Here is a 22,061-nt window from a genome sequence, read left to right as displayed (position 1 = left end):
TCTTAAAAATTTTTTAAGTTTTCCTTCGGAGGTTTAAATGTTATCTTTCTGTTTGGGGGCAAACTACAACTAAGCACCAAAGCTACATTTGTAGCTTGACATTCAGATTGCATTCTGAGTTTCATACATTTTACTTATATCATTATGAGAAGATGAAAATAAAACCTATAAATTAAATGGAGACAAATTTTAAAAAAAACTTATTTCAACTCTGAAGTGAACAGAATTAGTAAATTTTCATTTCCATAGCCTCTGTTCAAAAGCATTATAAGTAAATCCAATAAATATTTCTTAAATTTTGAAAACATACTGAAGTATTGTATTTACAATAGACAAAAATTTTAAATGTTTTTCTTACTTAAATGACTAGTTTCAGCTATGTTGTATGTGACTTTGGTTTCAGAATCTAATTTCATTTAAAATTCTCTTATTTTCATACTATTCCATGACTTGGTATGGCTTAAGATCTAAATTATAATTAAGTACTATTAACAGTATGTTATATTTAGAACACTGCAGTTTCAAGCAAACTTCTGTTTACTTCTGCGGTTTGAAACTAGAAACTCAAAGTAATAATTATATCACTTCTCTTTCTAGGCTTATGTATATTTAGCCTTGTACAGTTTCTGCTTCCTTTAAACAAGCTTAAAAATTCATTGGTCAGATCATTCCAGCCTTCTTGTTTAGTCTGAACTGGATTTCAGATAATGAGGCTTGATCTGCAATTGTCGCAGAGAATAGTCCATCTTCAATGTACACTACACCAATCACAGTGGAATGGCTGGAAGTATCAAATGGAAAAGAGTGCCTAATACATAAAAATTCAATAAATGTCCTGCATAAACTAAAAGCCCAAAGAGAGACACAAATGAACGATGGGAAAATATAATCAGGTTTGTGCTATCTTCTTACTTTCTCTCTGTGATAATTCAGCACATATTTATTCGGTCTCCAGAACATGCAAAGGACAATGCTGAAACTGTTAGATATACTACGGTTTCAAGGAAAATAACCCTTTTGCTTTGGACAATATGGTGGGCCTCTTTGGGAGCTTTTGCTATAAATCAACTAGATATTAGAATCACAACAAAATTGCTCATCCCTAGCCTTATTAAAAAAAATAAGGGAAAACTCTAAGAATTAAGAGTATATGAAAGATAAACAGAAAAGAAGAGAAAAGAGAAGGAAGGAGTTAAAATGTGAACAACAATGAAGCAAGATGTCATTGTCTAAAAAGCACATAGTTGCCTATGTTCTCCTGGGTTTAAAAAGTCCAAATCTGGGACCTACAGCTTATCTGGAGACCCAAACCTCTGAGTCTCACAGAAACCCAGAGACCGCTAGTGGAGGAACAAAACACTCTGAATTCAGGATTCCTAACGTTCACCTAAATCAAATATGAATTCAGAATTTTAAAATATCCCTGAATAGAAACAAACCACTGTGATCTGAGGTCAAGAGCCTTAGGGACCTCGGATATGTAAATCATCAGATACAGAATATAAAATGTATATGAAGTGTAAAAAGGAAAAACACTGGAATTCAAAAAGTGACCAAGCAATAAGAAATGAATAACAATCACCAAGCCACTGAAAAGAAACAAAGACAACTTTATGGGGAGGGGTGAGGGATACTGCTGGAATCAATATCTCAATGGATTAAACAGAAGCTTGAACATGGCTGAAAAGAATTAGTGAACTGGAAGATAGATAGGAATAAACTGCCAGAATACATACAAAGACACGGCAAATGGGAAATATAAAAGCTATTAAGAGACATGGAGAACAGAATAAAAATAACAAATATCTAATCAGCAACCCAGAAAGAATGAAAAACACGGGGATACAATGGCTGAGAATTTTTCCAAACGCTAAAAGTCACGAATCCATAGAAAGAGTCAGAATAATATAAAAATAATGGTAAATGCATAAACCAAAAGGAATTCACTTCTACACAAGGAATTGAAAATGAAGACGACCACAGACAAAAGGATCGTAAAGCAGTAAAAAACAAGAGATCGCCCATTAGAAAAAGAACAAGTAAACTGGTGGTGTGCTAGAGCCAGCTGATGCAGGCCTCACAAGAGGCAACTGTTTAATTTTCACGAATTTTTCCAGGCAGTTTTTAAGCAATAAACACACTGTCTAAATAAAAATGTTGAAATTAAACAAGGCCCAAGCCATTATTTTACATAATACAAAACTGTAAAGCAGAAAAATATTAAAAGCAGAGGTTAAAGATAACAAAACTTATCACCTTCTAAATATTGACTACCTATTGCTACTAGCTGTATTTGTGAGGTAATTACCTCTACTGCATCAGGATGCTGGAAATACTTCATAATTGTGTGCTCTTCTCCACTCTGCAATAACTAACATAATGTGGTAAAAGTATTCACACCACTGAAATTAGCAAACACCAAAAATCAAGATTCCCCCACCCCAGGAGGTAATTGTTAAATTAGCATAACCCTGATCAGACTGATACCTAACATTACAAGATCAACAGAAAAATATTCTCAAAGTGTGTAAAGTAAACAAATGACAACCTAGCGCTGGACAACCATCAAAAGCACTTGTCATAATAGAAGCAATAATCAAAACTCACATTGATTAAAAAAGATGAGAGAGTTGACTAATAGGAGACTTTCAGTAAAAGAACCTCTACAAGATTAGCTTCAGGAATAAAGAAAATGAATTTAAGAAGAAATTATGGTAATATAATTAAGCAAAAATTTAAAACCTTTCCCATATTAAAAAAAATATACAAAAACACTCCAAACATTTGGAATTGTAAAAAAAATCAGCACATTGTACCCCACATATGAATGAATATATTCATGACTTATGTGTATTTGACTTAATAAAATAAAAAAAGTAATTCACAGTTTAATGAACAATAACATAATAAACTCAAACAAAAGTAAAACCGTAATTTTTTTTAAATGAATAGCCAACAAAGCCCAATGAAAAGAACTTTGACAAGGACTAATGAAATTCACAATCCTCTATGAATAATTTATCAATATTAAAACAAAGGATAGAAAGTACAACTAAATAAAAAAAGGAAAGAAAAGGATATACCTAAATGAGTACTACACAGATAAAACAGATAAAGATATTATAAATAATTTCATCATAACAAATAAGAAAGCAGATTTTTAGGAAATATAACTTAATCCAAACTGACTCCTCCCAAAATCAAGAAGAGTCCTTTATTAATGTTAAAAAAGGAGCTTAAAATCTTCCTACAAAGAAAAAATCAAGTCCATACCCTTTCAGAAGCAAGTTCTAGGAAATGATCATTTTAATTTTACAGAAATTTTTCTAAAGAATAGAAAAGAGGAAATATTTCCTATTTTATGTAGTTAATATTATCAAAGCAACACGTGGCCCAATCTAACTCAAGAATATGAGGCAAACATTTTGAATAAAATGTTTTAATATTAGCACAATTAAATCAATTGGTGGGGCGGGGACCTAACAGAACAAGACCAAATTGGGTTTAATCCAAGAATTCAAAAGTAGTTTAGCATGACAAAAATGCTTGTCAAGCACCATAATTGACATATTGAAAGAGAACAAAACTATCTGTTATCAAAAGATATGAAAAGTTATCAGATAAAAATTAAAACCCTCAATGATTTTTTAAAGAGCAAATAAAATTCACTGCAAAACAGGACCAGGAAATAAATTCCTTAGCTTGATAAAAGCTAGCCACAAAAATCCCATGCCAAAAACACTCTAAATGGTGAATTATTATTAGAATTAGTCTCCTTAAAAATCAGGAAAAATATCACTTTCATACTCTTGTTCCTACCAACTCAGGACCACAAAAGGCAAGGGGGGGAAAGGATAGAAAAATTGAAAATAAGGACCTACATCATTATTCACCTATGATTGTTCACACAGAAATACAAAAACACCTATACAGAATGAATAAGTTTAGCAAGAGAGTTAGTAGAGTGCACAGTCACACATCAGCAACAAACAGGTAACATTTAATGCTCCAGTTATAACAGCAATAAAAAATATACAAAGTACCTAGGAAGAAAGAAAACAAAACTAAGTAGACTTTTATCACAAATTAAACACTTTAAAGACATTAATGAAAGCTTAAATAGAGAGACTAGGTTCATGGATAAGAAAATTCATCATTCACAGATTCAATGTAATTTCAATCCAGATCCCAACAGAGTTTTTCAAAGAACTTGAGCCGATTCTAAAATTTATACGAAGATTTTAAAAATAACGAAATAGAACTTGTCATGCCATATGGTACTTCCTTCTGAAATGAGAGTAGTTACAATATAGTGGTAATGCTGCAGGGATCAACTGACCAATGAAAAGAATTGTACGTACTCCTCAACAGACTCACAAATATATAAAAATCTCATGTTTGACAGGGTAGATCATTGGGGAAAGCATAAGACAAATCAATAAAATATGCTGGAACCGGTTTTCTATGTAGGAAAAAATTTAAATTAGACCCTTCCATAAAATCCCATACATAAAATCCCTTACATAAAATCCCATACATAAAAAGACCCATATATAAAATCCATTCCAGATGCTTGAAAATATTTCAGTGTTAGACAAAACTTTTAAAATATGCCAGAAAAAAGTTTTAAGAGAATATCTATATGAGCTTGGGGTATAGAAGAATAGATTAACTAGGACAAAGAAAGAATTAAACATTTTTTAAATTTTAATGATCACATTAAAAAAATTAAGAATTTCTATCAAAAGATAAAATAAGAAAAAGGTCCTAACTGAATAAATCAGGAAAAGGTATCAACAGTAAATATAATCAACCATGAACTCATATTGCCAGAACAAAAAGACCTTGAATAAACAAATAGAGAAATGAGCAGAAGTTGTGAACAAGCACTTCACAGAGAAAGAAACATGAATGGCCACTGAAATACATTCTGCTTCATTACTAATCACTGAAATGCAAAAGACACAATTTGATGTGCCTAGTGTGCACAGATGAACAAGTTTGTCTAGAAAACAGCCATAGAAAGAACCTCTCTGTATATGCTGATGTGAGACTCTAAATTGTTGTAACTACTATGTAAAATAGCAGAAAGCTAATAACAAAATAATGTAAAGGTAAATGGTTAAATGGTCTATGATCCAGTAATTTTTACCCATAGGTACACAACCTAAAGCATCACTATGTATTTCTCCAAATGTGGTTAGCAGATCAACAATATTAGCATTACCTAGATGCTTCTTAGAGATTCAGACTTTTAAGCCCCACCCCGGACCTACTGAATAAGAATCTCTGCAGTGGAGCCCAAGAATCCTCGTGGTTGTTAACTCTCCAGATGATTCTCATATGCCCTAGAATGTGACACCCCCCCTGACTTAAAGCAGTGTTGTTTAAGCAAAACAGGTTAATAAGACTGCAAAGCAATACAGTGGATTGTATCATTGTAAGTCAACCTGTATAAAATAAAGCCGATTGAGTCCCGCATAGTAAAGGTAAGCAATGCATGGGAAACTTTTGTCTCATTTGTTGAGATATGTTTATGTATATGAGTACTTAGTTATTATGGAAAATGTATTTCCTACTATGGGTCACGATCATAAAAACCTGAAATCTTGCCTGGGTGTAGTGGAGACACGCACAAGAAAGTTTGTAATTATAAAACCAAATAAAAAGCAGTAATCTAGCTATCTAGATAAAAGAGAATGGATACACAAGTCTTTATATAGTCGCTCTGAGGACTAAATACAGCAGCAAAATAAATAATTTGCGATAACAAGGACATATCTTAAAGCACCAAGCAATTAATGTTATGGGAAATCACATGTGGTATTATGCCATTTTCACAGCAATCAAAATAAGCAAAGCTGAACAAACTGAAGAATACAAACATTTGTGGAAAAACCAAGTTTAAAAGCTCAGGACACTTACCTAATATGAGTAATGAGATATATGGGAAGCAAAATAATGGACTGGGAAGATGTGTACAGATAATTTGGTTCTAGTTATGTTCCAATTCTATAATTGGATAGATAGGTGTATGGTATTTGTTTTATAATTTGCACGAGAATATAAATAATCCTCACATACCAACTATGACCTAACATTTTTATCTTAAGAAAAACTCAAAATTCCTGATGTCAGAATCTTATATAGCAGTAAGAGAAATTTACATTCAGATTCTTAGTTTTATTAGCTGCTATGAGCAGAGCACACACACGGTCTCGCTTAATTTTCTTGTGTAGTAGATACGTGGCAAAGAATAGACAACCAAATACATGTTAAGAGAATAGTGAATAATATCACTTATGTTATTTAAAAAAAAAAGAGTTTTTATGTATTGTAGTTCTATCTGTAGGAGTTAGATGAAATAACACAGATGATCAAGTATAAGCAGTTACTGGTTCTATTCTTATCTTTTCTACATTCTACTACTTATTATCAAAAGTACCAGGAGACAACAAATATGCCAAATCACTATTTTCTTTGGAAGTGCATTTGGTTAGAGGTATAGAAACTAACAAACTATAGGGCAGAGTGAGCTAATATAACATTTCTGTGTTACTAGAATTTCCATTTTGCCCTTAAAAGTAGATTTAGCTATATCTGAGGTACATATAGGGTGGGGGGAAAGCAGAGGTGCCCTAACAAGAAATTACAAAAGCTAAAAAACAAAACAAACAACAACAACAAAAAAAACTATGACACATTTATTCTATGCACTTTAAGAAGAACTACAGTTTTAAGAATGCAAAGTCAAAATTTTTCTTCATTGAATATATATTAATATAAACAAACACACTTGGAAAATGGTTGCCTTACAAAATTATTGCCATTCTTCCCAAGAACTAGTTTCTTTCACAGGACTACTACATATATGCTTCTGTTTTTTAAAATTTGATTCACTGCTGCATCCCTACAGCACCTGGAATAACTGACTTCTAACAGGTTCTTAGTAAGTATTTTTCTTTGAATTAATTTATATGCTTATTGAGTATTTAGTATATAGAAGGCACTAAGGAATACCACATCAAACATATTACAATCCTTATGCACACAAGATAATACAAGTGATTAAATAAAAATAAATCATGCCCTTCTTATTCCTAAACAATTCGGTCTGAAAACTATTAGGTAGAGCCAAGCAAAGTAGGTCGCAGTGGACACGGAGGTGGCGAAGGGAAGAGGGGCCTGCTCCTCGCAGAAATGGCTGAACAAAATGAGCCTAGAACATTGTTTTGTAGCAAAAAGTAAAAAAGACGTCAAACAGGATACAGAAACCAGAAGAAAGAGGTTCCCACTGGCCAAATCAGGACAGTTTTAGTATGAAAATAAATAATGATAAGTATGAAATAAATAATTATAACCCATGGAAAAAATTTATACTCATGAGTCCAAGAGGATAAAAATAAGAATAAACTTAAGTTTGTAGAGGAATGAGATATTTACATTTTCTCAAAGTACCCCCAATGAAATATTTATTATCACAAAGAGAAAGAAACTACATTCACAGTTTACTGGCAGACACCCTTTGAACCAAGCGGAATTAACATCAGCAGTCAGGGCTCAATGGAAATCACGATCATGTGATGTGGTGTGGATGACAGCAGCCCAGCATCTCTTCTGTGATATTACTGCCAAAGAGGTATAACTGGGCTCTAGTTATGAAGAAATGCCATATAAATCCAAGTTGAAGGCCATCTACCATATAATTGACCAGAAACATTCAAAATTTTCAAGTTCATGAATGTCAAGAAAAACCAAGAAACTTTCCCAATGAAGGAGATTAAGACATGACAACTAAATGGTACGTATGATTCTAGACTGGATCTTTTTGGTATAAAAATAAAGGACATTACTGGAACAATAGGTAAGACTTGGGGTGTGACAATGAGAGGTTGGTAATGTATCAATGCTAATTCTTCCTCTGATGATGGTATTGCAGTTATGTAAGAGAATGCCCCTGTTTGTAGGAACTAAACACTAAAGTATTCAGAGATAATGGACATCGGTGCTGGTAACCTATTCTCAAGTAGTCAGGAAAGAAAAGTTCTTTGTACTCTGCTTAAAACTTCTCTAAAAGTGTGAGATTATTTCAAAAAATTTTAAATTGCTGAGTAAATAAATAGCATTTGGGAGAGTCCCATGTTTCAATCTGTGCACAGTGGATCCTGGAAAGGGCATTTAATCAGTGTCCACAAAAGGTCCTCAGTCTGTTTCAATTTGCTCCATTTGGCTCTCTTGCCAAGAACCCATAACATACTGAGCAAACAACCTAAATTGCACCATATTGTTCTTCCAAGAGGAATCTGAATGCCAACCAAGAGGAATCAAGGCTTCCTTATACAAATTAGGTTTGTCAGCTAAATCAAGGCTTTCCTAGTACTACGGATAATGAAAGACACTGATTTGCTTTCCAAAATGCCAAATATGGTTGCACTTCCTTATCACACACAAAAGGCAAACAAAGAAAACCCAGCCACATCTAAAGGCCTGGGTTCATCTCCTCTCAACTAAAACACATTGTCTCTGAAAGACCCAAGTAGGCAGACTGCCTGAGCTCACGAGTTCGAGACCAGACCTGAGCAAAGCGAGACACCATCTCTGCTAAAAATAAAAAAACCAGCCGGCTGTTGTGGTGGGCACCTGTAGTCCCAGCTACTCAGGATGCTGAGAGAAGAGGATGGCTTGAGCCCAAGGGTTAAGGTTGCTGTGAGCTATGATGCGACAGCACTCTACTGAGGAAGACAAAGTGAAGTCGCTCCACTTGGTAGACTCTGTGGTAGAAGCAAGATAATTTTACACACATACACTTCTTTACACAGAAGATTAACTTTCTAAAGCAGAAAACGGTGTTTTTGCCATCCTTGTTCTTTAGCGGATCTCAGAAATTGCTTGGGCTAGGATGGAAAATGGGTCCAATAAAAGAGTTTCCAGCTTCCCACTAAAAGAAGCAGATGTCTTAAAAGTATCACATCTTTTTCTCCTAAAGGCACACCAGGGCAGTCGGTTAGAAATTTCTCTTAGTTTTCTTTCCCTTTTTAAAAAAAGAAACTAAGCTGGATTATTTTAGTCCTCTGAGAAGATGAGTTTATTATTCCACAAAAAGTGACCTATGGGTTATGACTTGGTATAAAGCAAATAAAAACAAAAATAATTCCAGGTTCATTCATTGTATACTCAGAATCTGGCATTAAGTGTGACCCATAGGAGGTAATCAAATATTTTAAAATGAAAAGTATTTATATTTCCTCCATATAAGACCAGCACTTAAACTAAAAAAAAAAAAATGCTGGAAAGACATTTTTAATTTTGTTTTATTAAACACTAATAGTTACAAAGACATGGGGAAGGAGGAATGAAGGGTGGGACATGTATCTGAAGCCAGGAAGGTGCGGGGTAAGACTTGGGAAGGCCCTGTCAAACTTGATTTTCAGAAGCAAAAGACATGAGTTTTATTCAGGCAACTTCAATCTATAAATCAAGAAATAAAAAGTGAAAATCTTCTGCCAGAAGTCTTCCAGGACTTAAAAAGTATCTTGAATTTGTAAGGCTGACTTACCTGTCCTTGATTCAAATATTCTCCATCATTTTTTAATCATGTATCCAAAGGATTATGGGTGTTAATGGGGTGGGCAAATAACTTCAAGAGGCCAAAGCAGTTCCCCCAAAGAAGAGGGAGCAAGTCAGCCACGGTAAGTGTATTGATTCTGAAGTATATCACCACCCTGCTTTCCTACCCAGAGAAAATACTTTACTATCTGAGCACTCAAAGAATCACCATCACCCCATCGCTCATGACTTATTTACATCTCTTCTTTCAAAAACCTGGTCCGTTACAAAGTTATTTCTTGACATTATTACAGGCTTTTTCATATGCTGTTTGATGTTGGCATTAACAACTTCTAAAAACCACTTCTAACGTCATGCATAACCTTGCTGTTCAACTTAAAAAAAATGACTGCAAAAATTATGTTTGCCTCTAATTTATGGAAAATGAAAACTTAACCAATCTCAGACAATTCTCTTGCCTCAGCCTCACCAGTACCTGGGACTATGGGTGCCCGCCACAACTCCCGAATATTTTTAGAGATAGGTTGCCCTCTTGTTCAGGCTGGTCTAGAACCTATGAGCTCAGGCAATCCACCCACGTTAGCCTCCCAGAGTGCTGAGATTATAGGCGTGAGCCACCATGCCTGGCCCCAGAAGGGGGGATTTTTAATTATCATTTTCTCCACACAAATGACATTTTCAGAAGCAAGAGAAGTAAGGGGAACTTCCATCTCCAGAACACTAAACAAACAGATAAAGTCAGGTTGGGCACAGTGGCTCATGCCTATAATCCTAGCACTCTGAGAGGCCCAGGCCAGTGGACTGCCTCAGCTCAGGAGTTCAAGAGCGGCCTGAGGCTCAGCGCCTGTGGCTCAAGCGGCTAAGGCGCCAGCCACTTACACCTAAGGTGGTGGGTTCGAATCCAGCCCGGGCCCACCAAAACAACAATGACGGCTGCAACCAAAAAATAGCCAGGCTTTGTGGCGGGTGCCTGTGGTCCCAGCTACTTGGGAGGCGGAGGCAGGAGAATCGCTTGAGCCCAGAAGTTGGAGGTTGCTGTGAGCATGATGCCATGGCACCCTACCCAGGGGGACAGCTTGAGGCTCTGTCTCAAAAACAAAAAAAAAAGAACAGCCTGAGCAAAGTGACACTGCATCTCTGCTAAAAATAGAAAAATTAGCTGGATGTTGTGGCGGGTGCCTGTAGTCTTGGCTAAGGCAAGAGAATGTTTTGCTGTGCTACATTCTTTGTACCCAAAGAAATCGGGATCAATGCACAAAAAATGAAGCAGTGAGAAAGCTACTATACACCTCAACAAGAAAGGTTTTATTATTACCTTCAAGGTTGATTAAACATAGCATTTTACCAAGCATCTTTGAGGGATTCAAACCCTGTGTTGCTTTTACAGTATAGAGACATGTATACCTTTGACCTTAAGGCATTTTCATTTAAGAAAGCTAAATCAGAATAAAGATTTAATTATCGCTTTTTTTAATAAAAAATGAAAAATAAACTGAAGCCAAAATTGTGTGTGTGTGTTAGTGTGTACACACATATATCACAAAAAATCTCTTCCAGAAAAGAATAAAAAAGAATAGAATTGGTTTGGCACCTATAGCTCAAATGGCTAAGGCGCCAGCCACATACAATAAAGCTGGCAGATTCAAGTCCAGCCTGAGCCTGCCAAACAACAATGACAACTACAACCAAAAAATAGCCAGGCATTGTGGTGGGCACCTGTAGTCCTAGCTACTTGGGAGGCTGGGGCAAGAGAATCGCTTAAGCCCAGGAGTTGGAGGTTGTTGTGAGCTATGATGCCACTGCACTCTACCCAGTATGACAGCTTGAGGCTCTGTCTCAAAAAAAAAAAAAAGAATAGAATCCAAGATAAAATGATCTAGGGGGCAGTGTGGATGGAAAGAAACCTGACCCTGGAAGAGGAGTGTCATGGACAAAAGAAACCAATCCCATCTTTGTCAAGAGTAGGAATGGGGACCTAGGGGGTAAATACGTAAGGGGCATAGGGGAACTAAGATTCAACCAGAACAAGTTCCAGCCCCAACCCTGGAACCCTGTGAGGAGTCAGATCAGATAAAACGTACCTTAAAAGTGGACCATAGTAGGTAGTTATATTAACGTGGACCATAGAAGGTAGTGGACCATAGAAGGTAGTTATATTAATGTGATCTAGAATATTCCTGATTTCGAGTTCAATGATGCTCTCTTTGCCAGTATTCACAATTATCAGAAAGGGAAACTTATTTAACCTTTACCTTTAAAAAATAACAAAGCACTACCCTTTTGGTGAAATTCCCTATAGCAAGGGCTACATTACTCAGCTGGTCTTGCAGTTTTCACAGTCATCTTTCTTCGAAGGGTGGGGCTGGTGTCCCAGCCGCTGGCATTTGAAATCCCTGATTTAGCACCACAGTCTTATCAGAAACCCTTTTGGTCCCTGTGCTTAAACTAGACCTTTACAAGACATCTCTGAATGCAGGGTGACCATGTCACAGGCTAAGAGCGCAAGGTAGAGTGACAAAACAAGAGGTCAACTAAACTTCTGAAAGGGAATGTCTGTTCAAAACTGGAATATTTTGAGAACAAATTTTAAAGAAAGCTTACTTTATTATTTCCCCAGATAATTCCTGTCTAGACTAACTCAGACAAAATCATTTAGTTTTAACACCCAAATCACCTTTTTTTCTGTACCTATAAATACTGGCACTGCAAATGGTTGTCCAGATGGTGCCCTGCATAGGATCTTAGCCAATGGGATGAGGATTAGCAGAAATTCAGCTATGCTATGCTGGCTACGCCATGTTCCTTGGGCTGAGACTTCATAGGGTGGGAAGAGGTGGGAGCATTTATTTTTAATTTGCCCAAAGGCACCCCGGACACCATATGGGTAGACTTCTGTCTGCATCACCCACACAAATCCCTATCTAGAGACACGGAGAGTTCACGCTAAGACTGAAATTTGTAAGGTCAACTGCATTTTTATTGTACCCTTATTTCATTCTAACATTTGAATGAAGGGATAGGACATCCTTACTTTAGTCTTTCCATTAATAAGGACTTTTTATATTTAACCATTCACACCACCCACAGGCCCCCAATCCCCCCTTATTAGGAAAGAAAAGGCAATAATGACATTTACAAAGACAAGTTACAAAATCTACATCTATCATAATCTATATTAAAATCTAAATCTTTCCAAATAACAGATCTACTATGGCCTATTCAGTCCCAAAACAACTAGACCATCATACTCTGTGCTGTCACATCCATTAAGAGAAAAATCTCAAATTTGTGCAAAACAATTCTTTCGTTCTTAATGTTATAATCTTTAGATATTAAGCCAATAACCTTAATCTGGACAAGCAGAGTGTCAAAAGGGGAAACAAAAGCAACAGAACACTTTACTGGTAGATTCTTAACAACTAAAAAGTTTACATCAATTTTCTGAAGTGTGAGGACATGATTTAGAAGGATAAAAATAAAGTCAGAAAGCTTTAAGACTATGCAACTTCTGTGTAACATACTAAATGCAAAATATGGACATTCAGTGTGATCTTACCTACATAAACGACACAGGGAAAATACTGACAGAGGTTATGGTCCCTGGAGAGGTTATAAAGATTTATTTTCTATTCTTCTTTTTTCTTTTCCAAGAAGTCTACATTTTCTACAGCTAGCACACATTTATTCTACAATCAGGGAAAAATTAGATTCCTTCTTGAAGCTAAAATATGTTCTTTCTACCAGAACACCATTATTATGTCAAATCCTTGATATAGAAACGTTTTTTTTTTTTTTCACCTTTCCAGGTAACAAAAACTGTGGTTTATAGCAAAGCATAATAAATCCATAGCAAAAAAGAGGTCATTTCAATAAATAAAACAATTACTTGCTGACTGCTTAACTATCTACCCCATTTTATTTAATAATCTCAATGGGAGGAAGGAGATATCATGCCTACTCTAGATTTATACCAACCTAAAGCCTAAGGTAAATGAGCAGCAGATCCAAGAACTGAATTTGTGCCTTCAGATATCTAATCAAACATTCTTTCTGTTATACCACGGCTATGTCACTTGTGGTGATAAGGATTATTATATTAAGCCACCTACCATCCATCTCTCCACACTCCCTGAAAATGAACTGCAAATGTCTACTTCAAGAGTCTCAGACATTTGTTTTTTTAAGCTTCTACGTTCAGGTCGCAATCGCTATCAGGTTTTTGTTATAACTCATGGAACAATAGCAACAAGAATAAAAAAAAATGAGAAAAAAGCCAAGTTTGGCAGCTCTCGCCTATAATCCTCACATTCTGGGAGGCTGGGAGGCTGGGAAGCAGGAGGATCGCTTGAGCTCAGAAGTTCAAAACCACTCTGTGCAATAGCAAGACCCTGACTCTCCAAAAATTAGAAAAATTAGGCAGGAATAGTGGTGGATGCCTATAGGTCTAGCTACTGGGAGGCTGAGGCAGGAGGATCACTTGAACCCAATAGTTTGAGGTTGCTGTGAGCTGGGCTCAGGCCATGGTACACTAGCCAGGGTGACAGAGTGAGACTCTGTCTCTCCCCCACCCAAAAAAAGAAAAAAAAGTTAATCATAGCCGCCCTTTTTCTTACCCTTTGCCCCTTATCTCAAAAAAAAAAAGTGTTTCTATGAACCCCAAAATTCCAGTGGGAACAATCAAAGTAGGTAACTCCATTCACAAACAACCCCTTACTACTACCTTAGAAGGGAATGAAGCCAAATGTAGTATTAGATAAACGTCATATGCAGCTTTGAAGCAAGTGCATAAAAAACTAGTACCTGAGCCAAGAAGAGAGAATTTGAATCTCTCTTTTTTGTATTTAAACAGAGAATTATTTATTTTTCAATTTAAAAATTCTCCAACATTCACATCCTTTATTTCCCTGTTTATTCATGTCTTATTTCACTGGCTTTCTGTGCCCTGGTAGCAAGAGGTAGGGGCAAGGTTAAATGACAGCTGCTTTTAGGTATCACAGAACTTCCTTCCAAGACTAAATTAAGGTTACTACATTAAGAACGTCCTACATTTCGTCAGCTAAACTGCCACAACTGGGAAGTCTGCAGAAAGAAGCATAACACACTTTCTAATATGAACAGCTAAACAGTCAACAGAACTTTGCTTAGAACACACTATGGGAACACCTCCCTGTCTCACTTCTTTGCTTTTTAGCCTTTGCCCAGTTTATGCAGTAATGGGACTTAAACATTGAACTGAGTGAAAAGAATACCCCTATTTTTTCCCTCTTCACGTAACAGATAAATAGGTAGGTTTGCTTTATACTACAGATGTGTTTTGTGCACAGTTCAGAAGTCTATAACGGTTCTGCAATCAATTTACGTTACTTTCAGAATATATTAAGTCATAAAACCACTAAATAGATTGGGTGACATAAATAACTTTCTACTTATCATGATCATGCTTTCCCTATAAGAATTTATGAGATCAATGTTACATTTGGAATTAAGGCTTACAACTTTGACATTCTATTTATCATTGATATGTATGTTCTACTTTCATGATTTAATTTTCCAGGGGGGTCAGGGGAGGCAGCCAAAGACACAGAAGAGCAGAAAAAATACCAACTATGACAGAAAATTAACTTCTGGGAAACAGCCACATAAATGAGGAAGCCAGCTTGATCTTCCATTTATTAAATAAATCACCTTTTATCAGTGCCATTGAAAAACAGAAACATTCTTTTATCTTTTGCGCAGACAATTACAGGATAATATATCAGAAAATTAAAAAAAAAAAAAGGCACACTTGTTCCAAAACAAATATCCAAAAACCCAATGAAGCTGTCCAGTGACAGCCACTAAAATAATCTTCTCTGTATTATTTTCTTTGAGTCATTTTTTAAAATAAGTACCTAGCTATCCATCTCTAGGCACTGTCGAGATGAGTTTGCCACAAAAGCCACTTATATTTTTAGAAGCCAAAGTCTTGACAAATCAGTTCCTAAGAACATAATTTGTTACACATCGCAAGCCTGAAAACACAGACCTTGGTTGCAGCGGCTTCCGTATCTTTTTGTAACCTTTCCAAATGTAAGTATGTGGGATGAGTACCCATATATTTAAGTCAAAACCGAAACACTTAGAATATTTCCAATTTAAAATACATTAAAATGTGGTCTTTGAAAGGAAATGAAAATGGCTTGAAGCATATGAAAAGTTGCTCATCATCACTCCTAAGAGAAATGTGAATTAAAAATGAGATACATCCATCAGTGTGCAGGGGTATGGGATAAGGGAAGACCTTAATGGGCGTGGGGTGAGGGAAGACCTTAATAAATCACCTTGTGGAGACGCAGGCACTCCTAATACATTGTTGGTGCGAGCATAGAGTGGCATAAAATCCCTGGCAGGAAATCTGTAAATGTCTACCAAAATTTAAATGCTGCTTTGCCTTGGAACCACATTTCTGCTCTAAGGAATTAGACATACCCATCCATGTGCACAAACCACTATGTATAAGTTTATTTACTACAAAATTGCTGGTGGCCTAGCAGACAGCTCACTGTATGTCATTTTATACGGTGTGCATTTACATAGTCAAAAAATTTAAAATTTGAGGGAGAGATAATGTGATCCGCACAGTTTAGAAATTACAAATGTTCTCAAGTCCCCAACAAAGGAAACACTAAACCACCCTCACAATATCCATTGCAGATCCTTGCAATATAATGCTGCGTTCGTGCCGCTTGACACAAATGCATTAGTAAAAGCTCCTTATCCTAAGATTCCTTTGGCCCTTTAACAGCCAAAGCCCGTTGTTGGAAGTCCTCTGAACTCCATTTCACAATAAGCAATGTTTCAGAAAGATTCCAATTTATTCCTTGCAAAACATATCATATATAAATGTAACTGTCACTCTGAGAAACAGGACCGCATTATGCTGCAGACTTAATACAGACTGAAAGCATGTTCCCCATGTCTTCTCCAGCAAATCTTGCCAAATGGGCGTCTGAAATGTCCTATTGAAACAGGTGGTGTCTGAACAGAATTGGATTTCTGCCTATAGAAACCCTAGTTTTAACAACTGCTGTGGTTAGTTTTAATTTTCAGTCCTCAAAATTAACTGCTTACCAGTGATTCAGAAATAGACTCAACAACATGTTTAGACTTTGCCCTGTTTAACTGAGGAAAGGAAGAAAAGAAGGAGGAAAGGAAAGGAAGGAAAAACCACATGTATACACACATGTCAACACCCTACCACCGTCCCATAGTAAAGAACAGAGCTGGCTCGGCACAGTGGCTCATGCTTGTAATCCTAGCACTCTAGGAGGCCAAGGCAAAAGGATTCCTCTAGGTCAGGAGTTTGAGACCAGTCTGAGCAAGAACAAGACCCCACATCTACTAAAAACAGAACAAACAGGGGGCATGGTGGTACACCATAGTCCCAGCTTCTCAGGAGGCTGAGGCAGGAGGATCTCTTGGCCCAAGAGTTTCAGAGGCCTCTATACTCTACCAGTGTGACAGAGTGGTATTCTAACTCCCAAAAAGAAAACAAACAAACAAACAAACAAAAAGACCTATAATCACAGCAGACCACTTGATCACTTGATTTCCAGGCCAGAAAAGGAGAACAACTATAAAATAGACTCAATTCTCCAAAGATGTTTGCCTCTTTTAGACTACCTTTGTGGAAGCACAAAGATGCAACTCCCTCGCTGGGCATATTACACTATTACACATGAAACCATCTAAGGGAACAATAGTTTTGAGAAGTCTTTAGTCTGCTACAAATTGAGAATTAAGAACAACGGTAAGCATCATTTCACCAGTGAAAACTTACATCTTACAAAATGATATTCCAAGCAGACCTCAAGTTACTACACTTTATACAAGCAAAATACAAACAGCCAGACTATCAACTCCTTGAAGAAAGATAGCACAGGCTAATTTTTAAACACAACACAGGTCCATTAATGTACTAGTCACACTAAATGGTGTTAAACGTGATATACAATATGTGATATACGGTATTTCTTTACTTTGTCAACACTCAAAGGAAAAGCTCATCTTCTTTCATCCACTGTCTTAGAGCAATGGATGTTGAATTCTTCAGTACTGTTTTTCAGTTATGACTGAATTCCAGACACTAATTAGGTGATAAATAAAATCATCTATTGTGATTATAAGCCCTTTAATCCCAACACCCTGATGAGAACAATTTGACAATCATCGATCCAAAAGGGAATCTATCAGTTAATTATTTTAAATGAGAAATAAACAGAAATATCTCAATAAAAAGGAGAGGTGCTTCTTAGCACCGTACATTCTTATTCACCTTACATTCTTATGATGTAATTTAGTCCTTTTACTTACAATTTAAAGATAGATTATTTATTTGTCCTTGACCTTAAAAGTTTATTGTTTACTATTCTCTTCCCCTCACCAAAGAACTATGGAAGATCTCAAAATAAAGGAAATAACCTCCCTTAATACTATAACAATAAATATAAATAATGAAAAAATTATAAATATGTATATAAATAATAATTTTTAAAAGAAGCTATGAAGTTGGTTCTTTCCATTTTCTGATCCCCTACCCCTGTACCTTTTTCTTACCAAAGTCCTGACACGGGGGCTAGGTCCTAAACCAAATCCACTATTTCCCCAGCAAGTTATAATGAGGTCTACAACTTAGAGAAAACTATCTTCAGAGTCCTATAAAAGAAATCATTCAGTTTTGCAAAAGTCTTGGAGAATAACTGCTTAAATCCAAATGGGCACTACCCACAAAAATTGTTTTTCTTTTGAAACAAGATTATCCTTAGTTTCTTCAACAGAAAAAAAAACAGGGTACATTTCTTCCAAGAGAGAAGTACAATAAGATTTCTTTGACACTGCAAAAGAACCTCCGTAGTTGACCACCTCCCTACATTGACCACCTCTTAAAGTTGACCTAATTTTCATAGACCAGACATGCACCACATGAAGGTTTAGTACAGTAGGCCTAGTTTTTTATGTTGGCCACTTCCATATATTGACCAGTTTGTTATAGCCCCTAGGATGGCCAAGTTATAGAGGTTCTACTTATTTTTAAAAAATGATTATGACATTAAAAAAGTACAGGGAAAAGAACGTTATTGACTCCCCCCTCCAAAAAAATTCATATAGCTATAGGTTCATAGATTATGAAATAGAAAAAATATGTAATTTTTAAGATTCTCTGAAAAATGTTCTTTGGTATTATTCTAAGACTCAAAGAGCATTTTTTCAAAGATGCTGCCAGCTCTAAAAACATTTCTGATCTCTTGAAAAGTGAACTTACGTTTTAAAGGCACCATGTACTTTTTGGTTTAAAAAGTAAAGCAGGAATCTTAGTGAAACACTAAGTTTACTGCACTCGTGTCTGAAGTCATACACAATGACTGTACACAGTACATATGAAGGAGGGTTCAATTTTTTTTCCTTTAAAGATAGAACATATATAACTATGTCACACATATAATTTTGAGGTATAAGGAACACAGGACCCCATCTACTACCCCAAAATACAGCCAAAAAAATCCCGTTTATCTGAAGAGACAATAGTCAATGAACAGAAGATTTCTAGTACGATCAAAAGGCTACGTTATTAATACCATAATAGGCTACATTAAGTCTAAGTTAAATGTTTAAAATGTCAGATATAAATAATAGAAAGCAGTCCAAAATCTAGGTAAGTCAAAATATGTGTGTTAGTCTATTAATTGGGGTTTTACATTTTTATAGAAGGTTAATTTAATTGTCCCAAATGAAATGGACAAAATCTGTGGGATTACTATGGCTTCAAATGAATTTTTAAATTTTACTTTTATTATAACATTTACTGTAATCACTTTCTTAAAGAACTTGTAATATTTCAAAAAATGTGTGCCTAGAATAGTGCATAATTCAATTATTTTAGAGTTATCAAAACACAATTTAACAGGAAAACATTTGCAGGCTTCAAACAGCACCTAAACCCAAAGAAGCAAAGTTAGAAGTCAAGAATGATAATTCTGCGATATGTAAAGGCTGAGGGGAGCAAAGGCTGAGAATCTCCCAGCGACCTTATCAGGATGCAGTACTGCTTGTCACTGACTGTACCCGCTCCTCCGACTCACAGGCCACCCATGAGGACTGGGGGACTATAGGGTTGCTTCAAAAGGTTCTTGTTTTATGTTTACTTTTTCCTACGTCTTACAAGAAGTCTGACATATTCAAGATCCATAATTTATACACTCCAATTACTTATCCAACTACATAGCATACCCAAGAGGGACAATCAGAAGCATAAAATGCCACCCTCATAAAGAGAAAAATGATGAGGATGATTATGATTTAAAATGAACCAGCTGACGGTTGAGAGCATAGCCACAGGTAAATAGCATCAACTCTGTGCTGTTGATAACTACAAAAAGAAACAGGTGTTTTTTGTTTTTTTTTTTTAAACACCTTCCTAAAAAAAAAGTCATGAGTCCCTGACTTTAAAATGAGTTGTGTTACAAAAACCCATTTATTCATAAAGCATATCCCCATGAAATACTGTAAGTGGTAGTGCAGCTGGTCTACCAATACCTATTTAACCTATAATTTATTGAGAAATATTACAGTGAAAAAATGTGGTACAAGTACTTGTAATACTTCAAATATACATTAACAGCTCAGCTCAAAGAACAGTAGCCTGACAAAACAGGACTCAAAAACATGGTGTCTAGAGTCAGGCACGGTGGCTCATGCCTGTAATCCTAGCACTCTAGGAGGCAGGTGGATTGCCTGAGCTCACAAGTTCCAGACCAGACTGAGCAAGAGTGACACCCCATCTCTAATTTTTACACAATACCTGGGTATTGTGGAGGGTGCTTCAGCTACTTGGGAGGCTGAGGCAAGAGAACTGCTTCAGCCCAGGAGTCTGAGGTTGCTGTGAGCTATGACGCCACAGCACTCTACCAAGGGTGACAAAGTGAGACTCTGCCTCCAAAAAAAAAGGGGGGCCTCCATAACCCAAAATGTTCACACAATTATATACAATACAATAAAATCTCCATAGTTGGCCACCTCCCTCCACTGGCCATGTCCTTATGTTGGGACCTAATTTTCATAGCCTGGACATGCACCACATGTACAGACTAGTAAAGCAGGCCGAGTTCCTTCTGTTGGCCACCTCCCTATGTTGAACAGTTTGGTACAGTCCCTTCAGTGGTCAACTTACAGAGGTTCCATTGTATATAGGGAATGTTCTCATGTAAGGAGAGAGAGCTTTTCTGAAGTTCTTAAAGTGGTTGTCCCAGGCCCAATAAAGGGAAAGAACTTCGGTGCCACAAGAAACCCAGCTCTTTCCCACAAAGCCCTCAGGTAGAGTTTCTCAGTAAAATGAAGCACAGGTTATGGTCTACACATGCTTATATAAAATGATCACTTCACAGATATAAAAACCTTCCAGAAAAACGAAGTGAAAAGGATCCTAGAATAAAGAACACATTGCAAAATAGTTGGGGTCTGCATTGCCCAGATGAGATGGCACTGGAAATTCACAAAGTAGGAGTCCATGATCCCAGTGACACACATTTTAAGGTGTGTTTTATCCAGTCAGAGTGTTTGTCTATAGAGCTGACTTAGAAGCAAGCAAAATCCCAAGTACTTATTGCAAGAAACTCCACTTGAAATCTTGCTCCATTCTAACAGAATCACCAGGGCAAAAATTTATCACACATTTCTCATCATTACTTTAAAAAGAGAAATTCATCCTTACATTAAAATTCAAATCAACAAAAATTTGTATTTAATGACTCAATCATATAATATGTGTAAATATACCTTTTCTATTAATTACAGTCAAAAAATTTGGACAATAAATCCTTTCTATAGATTCTTAACATAATGTTCAACTTAACCCAAAAGTTTCTACAAACTTTTGATACCACCAACTTCAATTGAGGATAGTTTACTGTAATTGAGGATAGTTTACTGCTTGGTTTTGGCATCTGTCAAAAGAAACTTGAGCTGCATAGATCTTGATTTGAGGCTGTTTTAATCAACAGCTTAGCAAACACTCATACCTACTTAAAATATTGTTTGCCTACCTCTTCATTTCAAACTGTGAGTCCACAGCTAAGTCCTTAAAGAACTTCATGTCTTTTACCATTCACAGAATATTGTATTTCTTAACACATTAGCCACTAGTTTTTTACAGGAAGGCTTTCTCAAGAGAGTGCCACTTACCCCTCCTGCCTTCAGCAACTTTCTCCTAAAGTCCTCTGTGGGGTTGTTGAAAGTTAACTTTTCACAGCGGAGGTGATTTACTGGTGGATGGCCTTCAAGATGCAGGAATAAATCATAATCAAAGCGAACTTTCCTAGGTTCTTCCTGTAGGCAAATTAAAAATTAAGAAAGAAAAGAGTTAGGCATAAAGAGAAATTTTAAAAGCAAAAGTTTAGTCCCCACTAAGAGTAGAAAAGACTTAAAACAGCTACAGTGTCAAAGCAGTACAGGGGAAAAAA

General features: G+C 36.1%; 1 protein-coding gene across 1 annotated transcript in view; it reads right to left on the bottom strand.

The window, feature by feature from the left end:
• Positions 1 to 22,061, bottom strand: part of MLLT3 (MLLT3, super elongation complex subunit) — a 264,740-nt gene that overhangs the window by 77,176 nt on the left and 165,503 nt on the right. Inside the window, exon 4 of the mRNA XM_012812784.2 lies at positions 21,784 to 21,927. Within this exon, the coding sequence (XP_012668238.1) occupies positions 21,784 to 21,927 (144 nt within the window). The remainder of the gene's footprint in view (positions 1 to 21,783; positions 21,928 to 22,061) is intronic.

Source organism: Otolemur garnettii, unplaced genomic scaffold (genome assembly GCF_000181295.1).
Source record: "Otolemur garnettii isolate 467f Iridium unplaced genomic scaffold, OtoGar3 scaffold00006, whole genome shotgun sequence".
Taxonomy (NCBI): Eukaryota; Metazoa; Chordata; class Mammalia; order Primates; family Galagidae; genus Otolemur; species Otolemur garnettii.
This window is presented reverse-complemented; position numbering and strand designations above follow the sequence as displayed.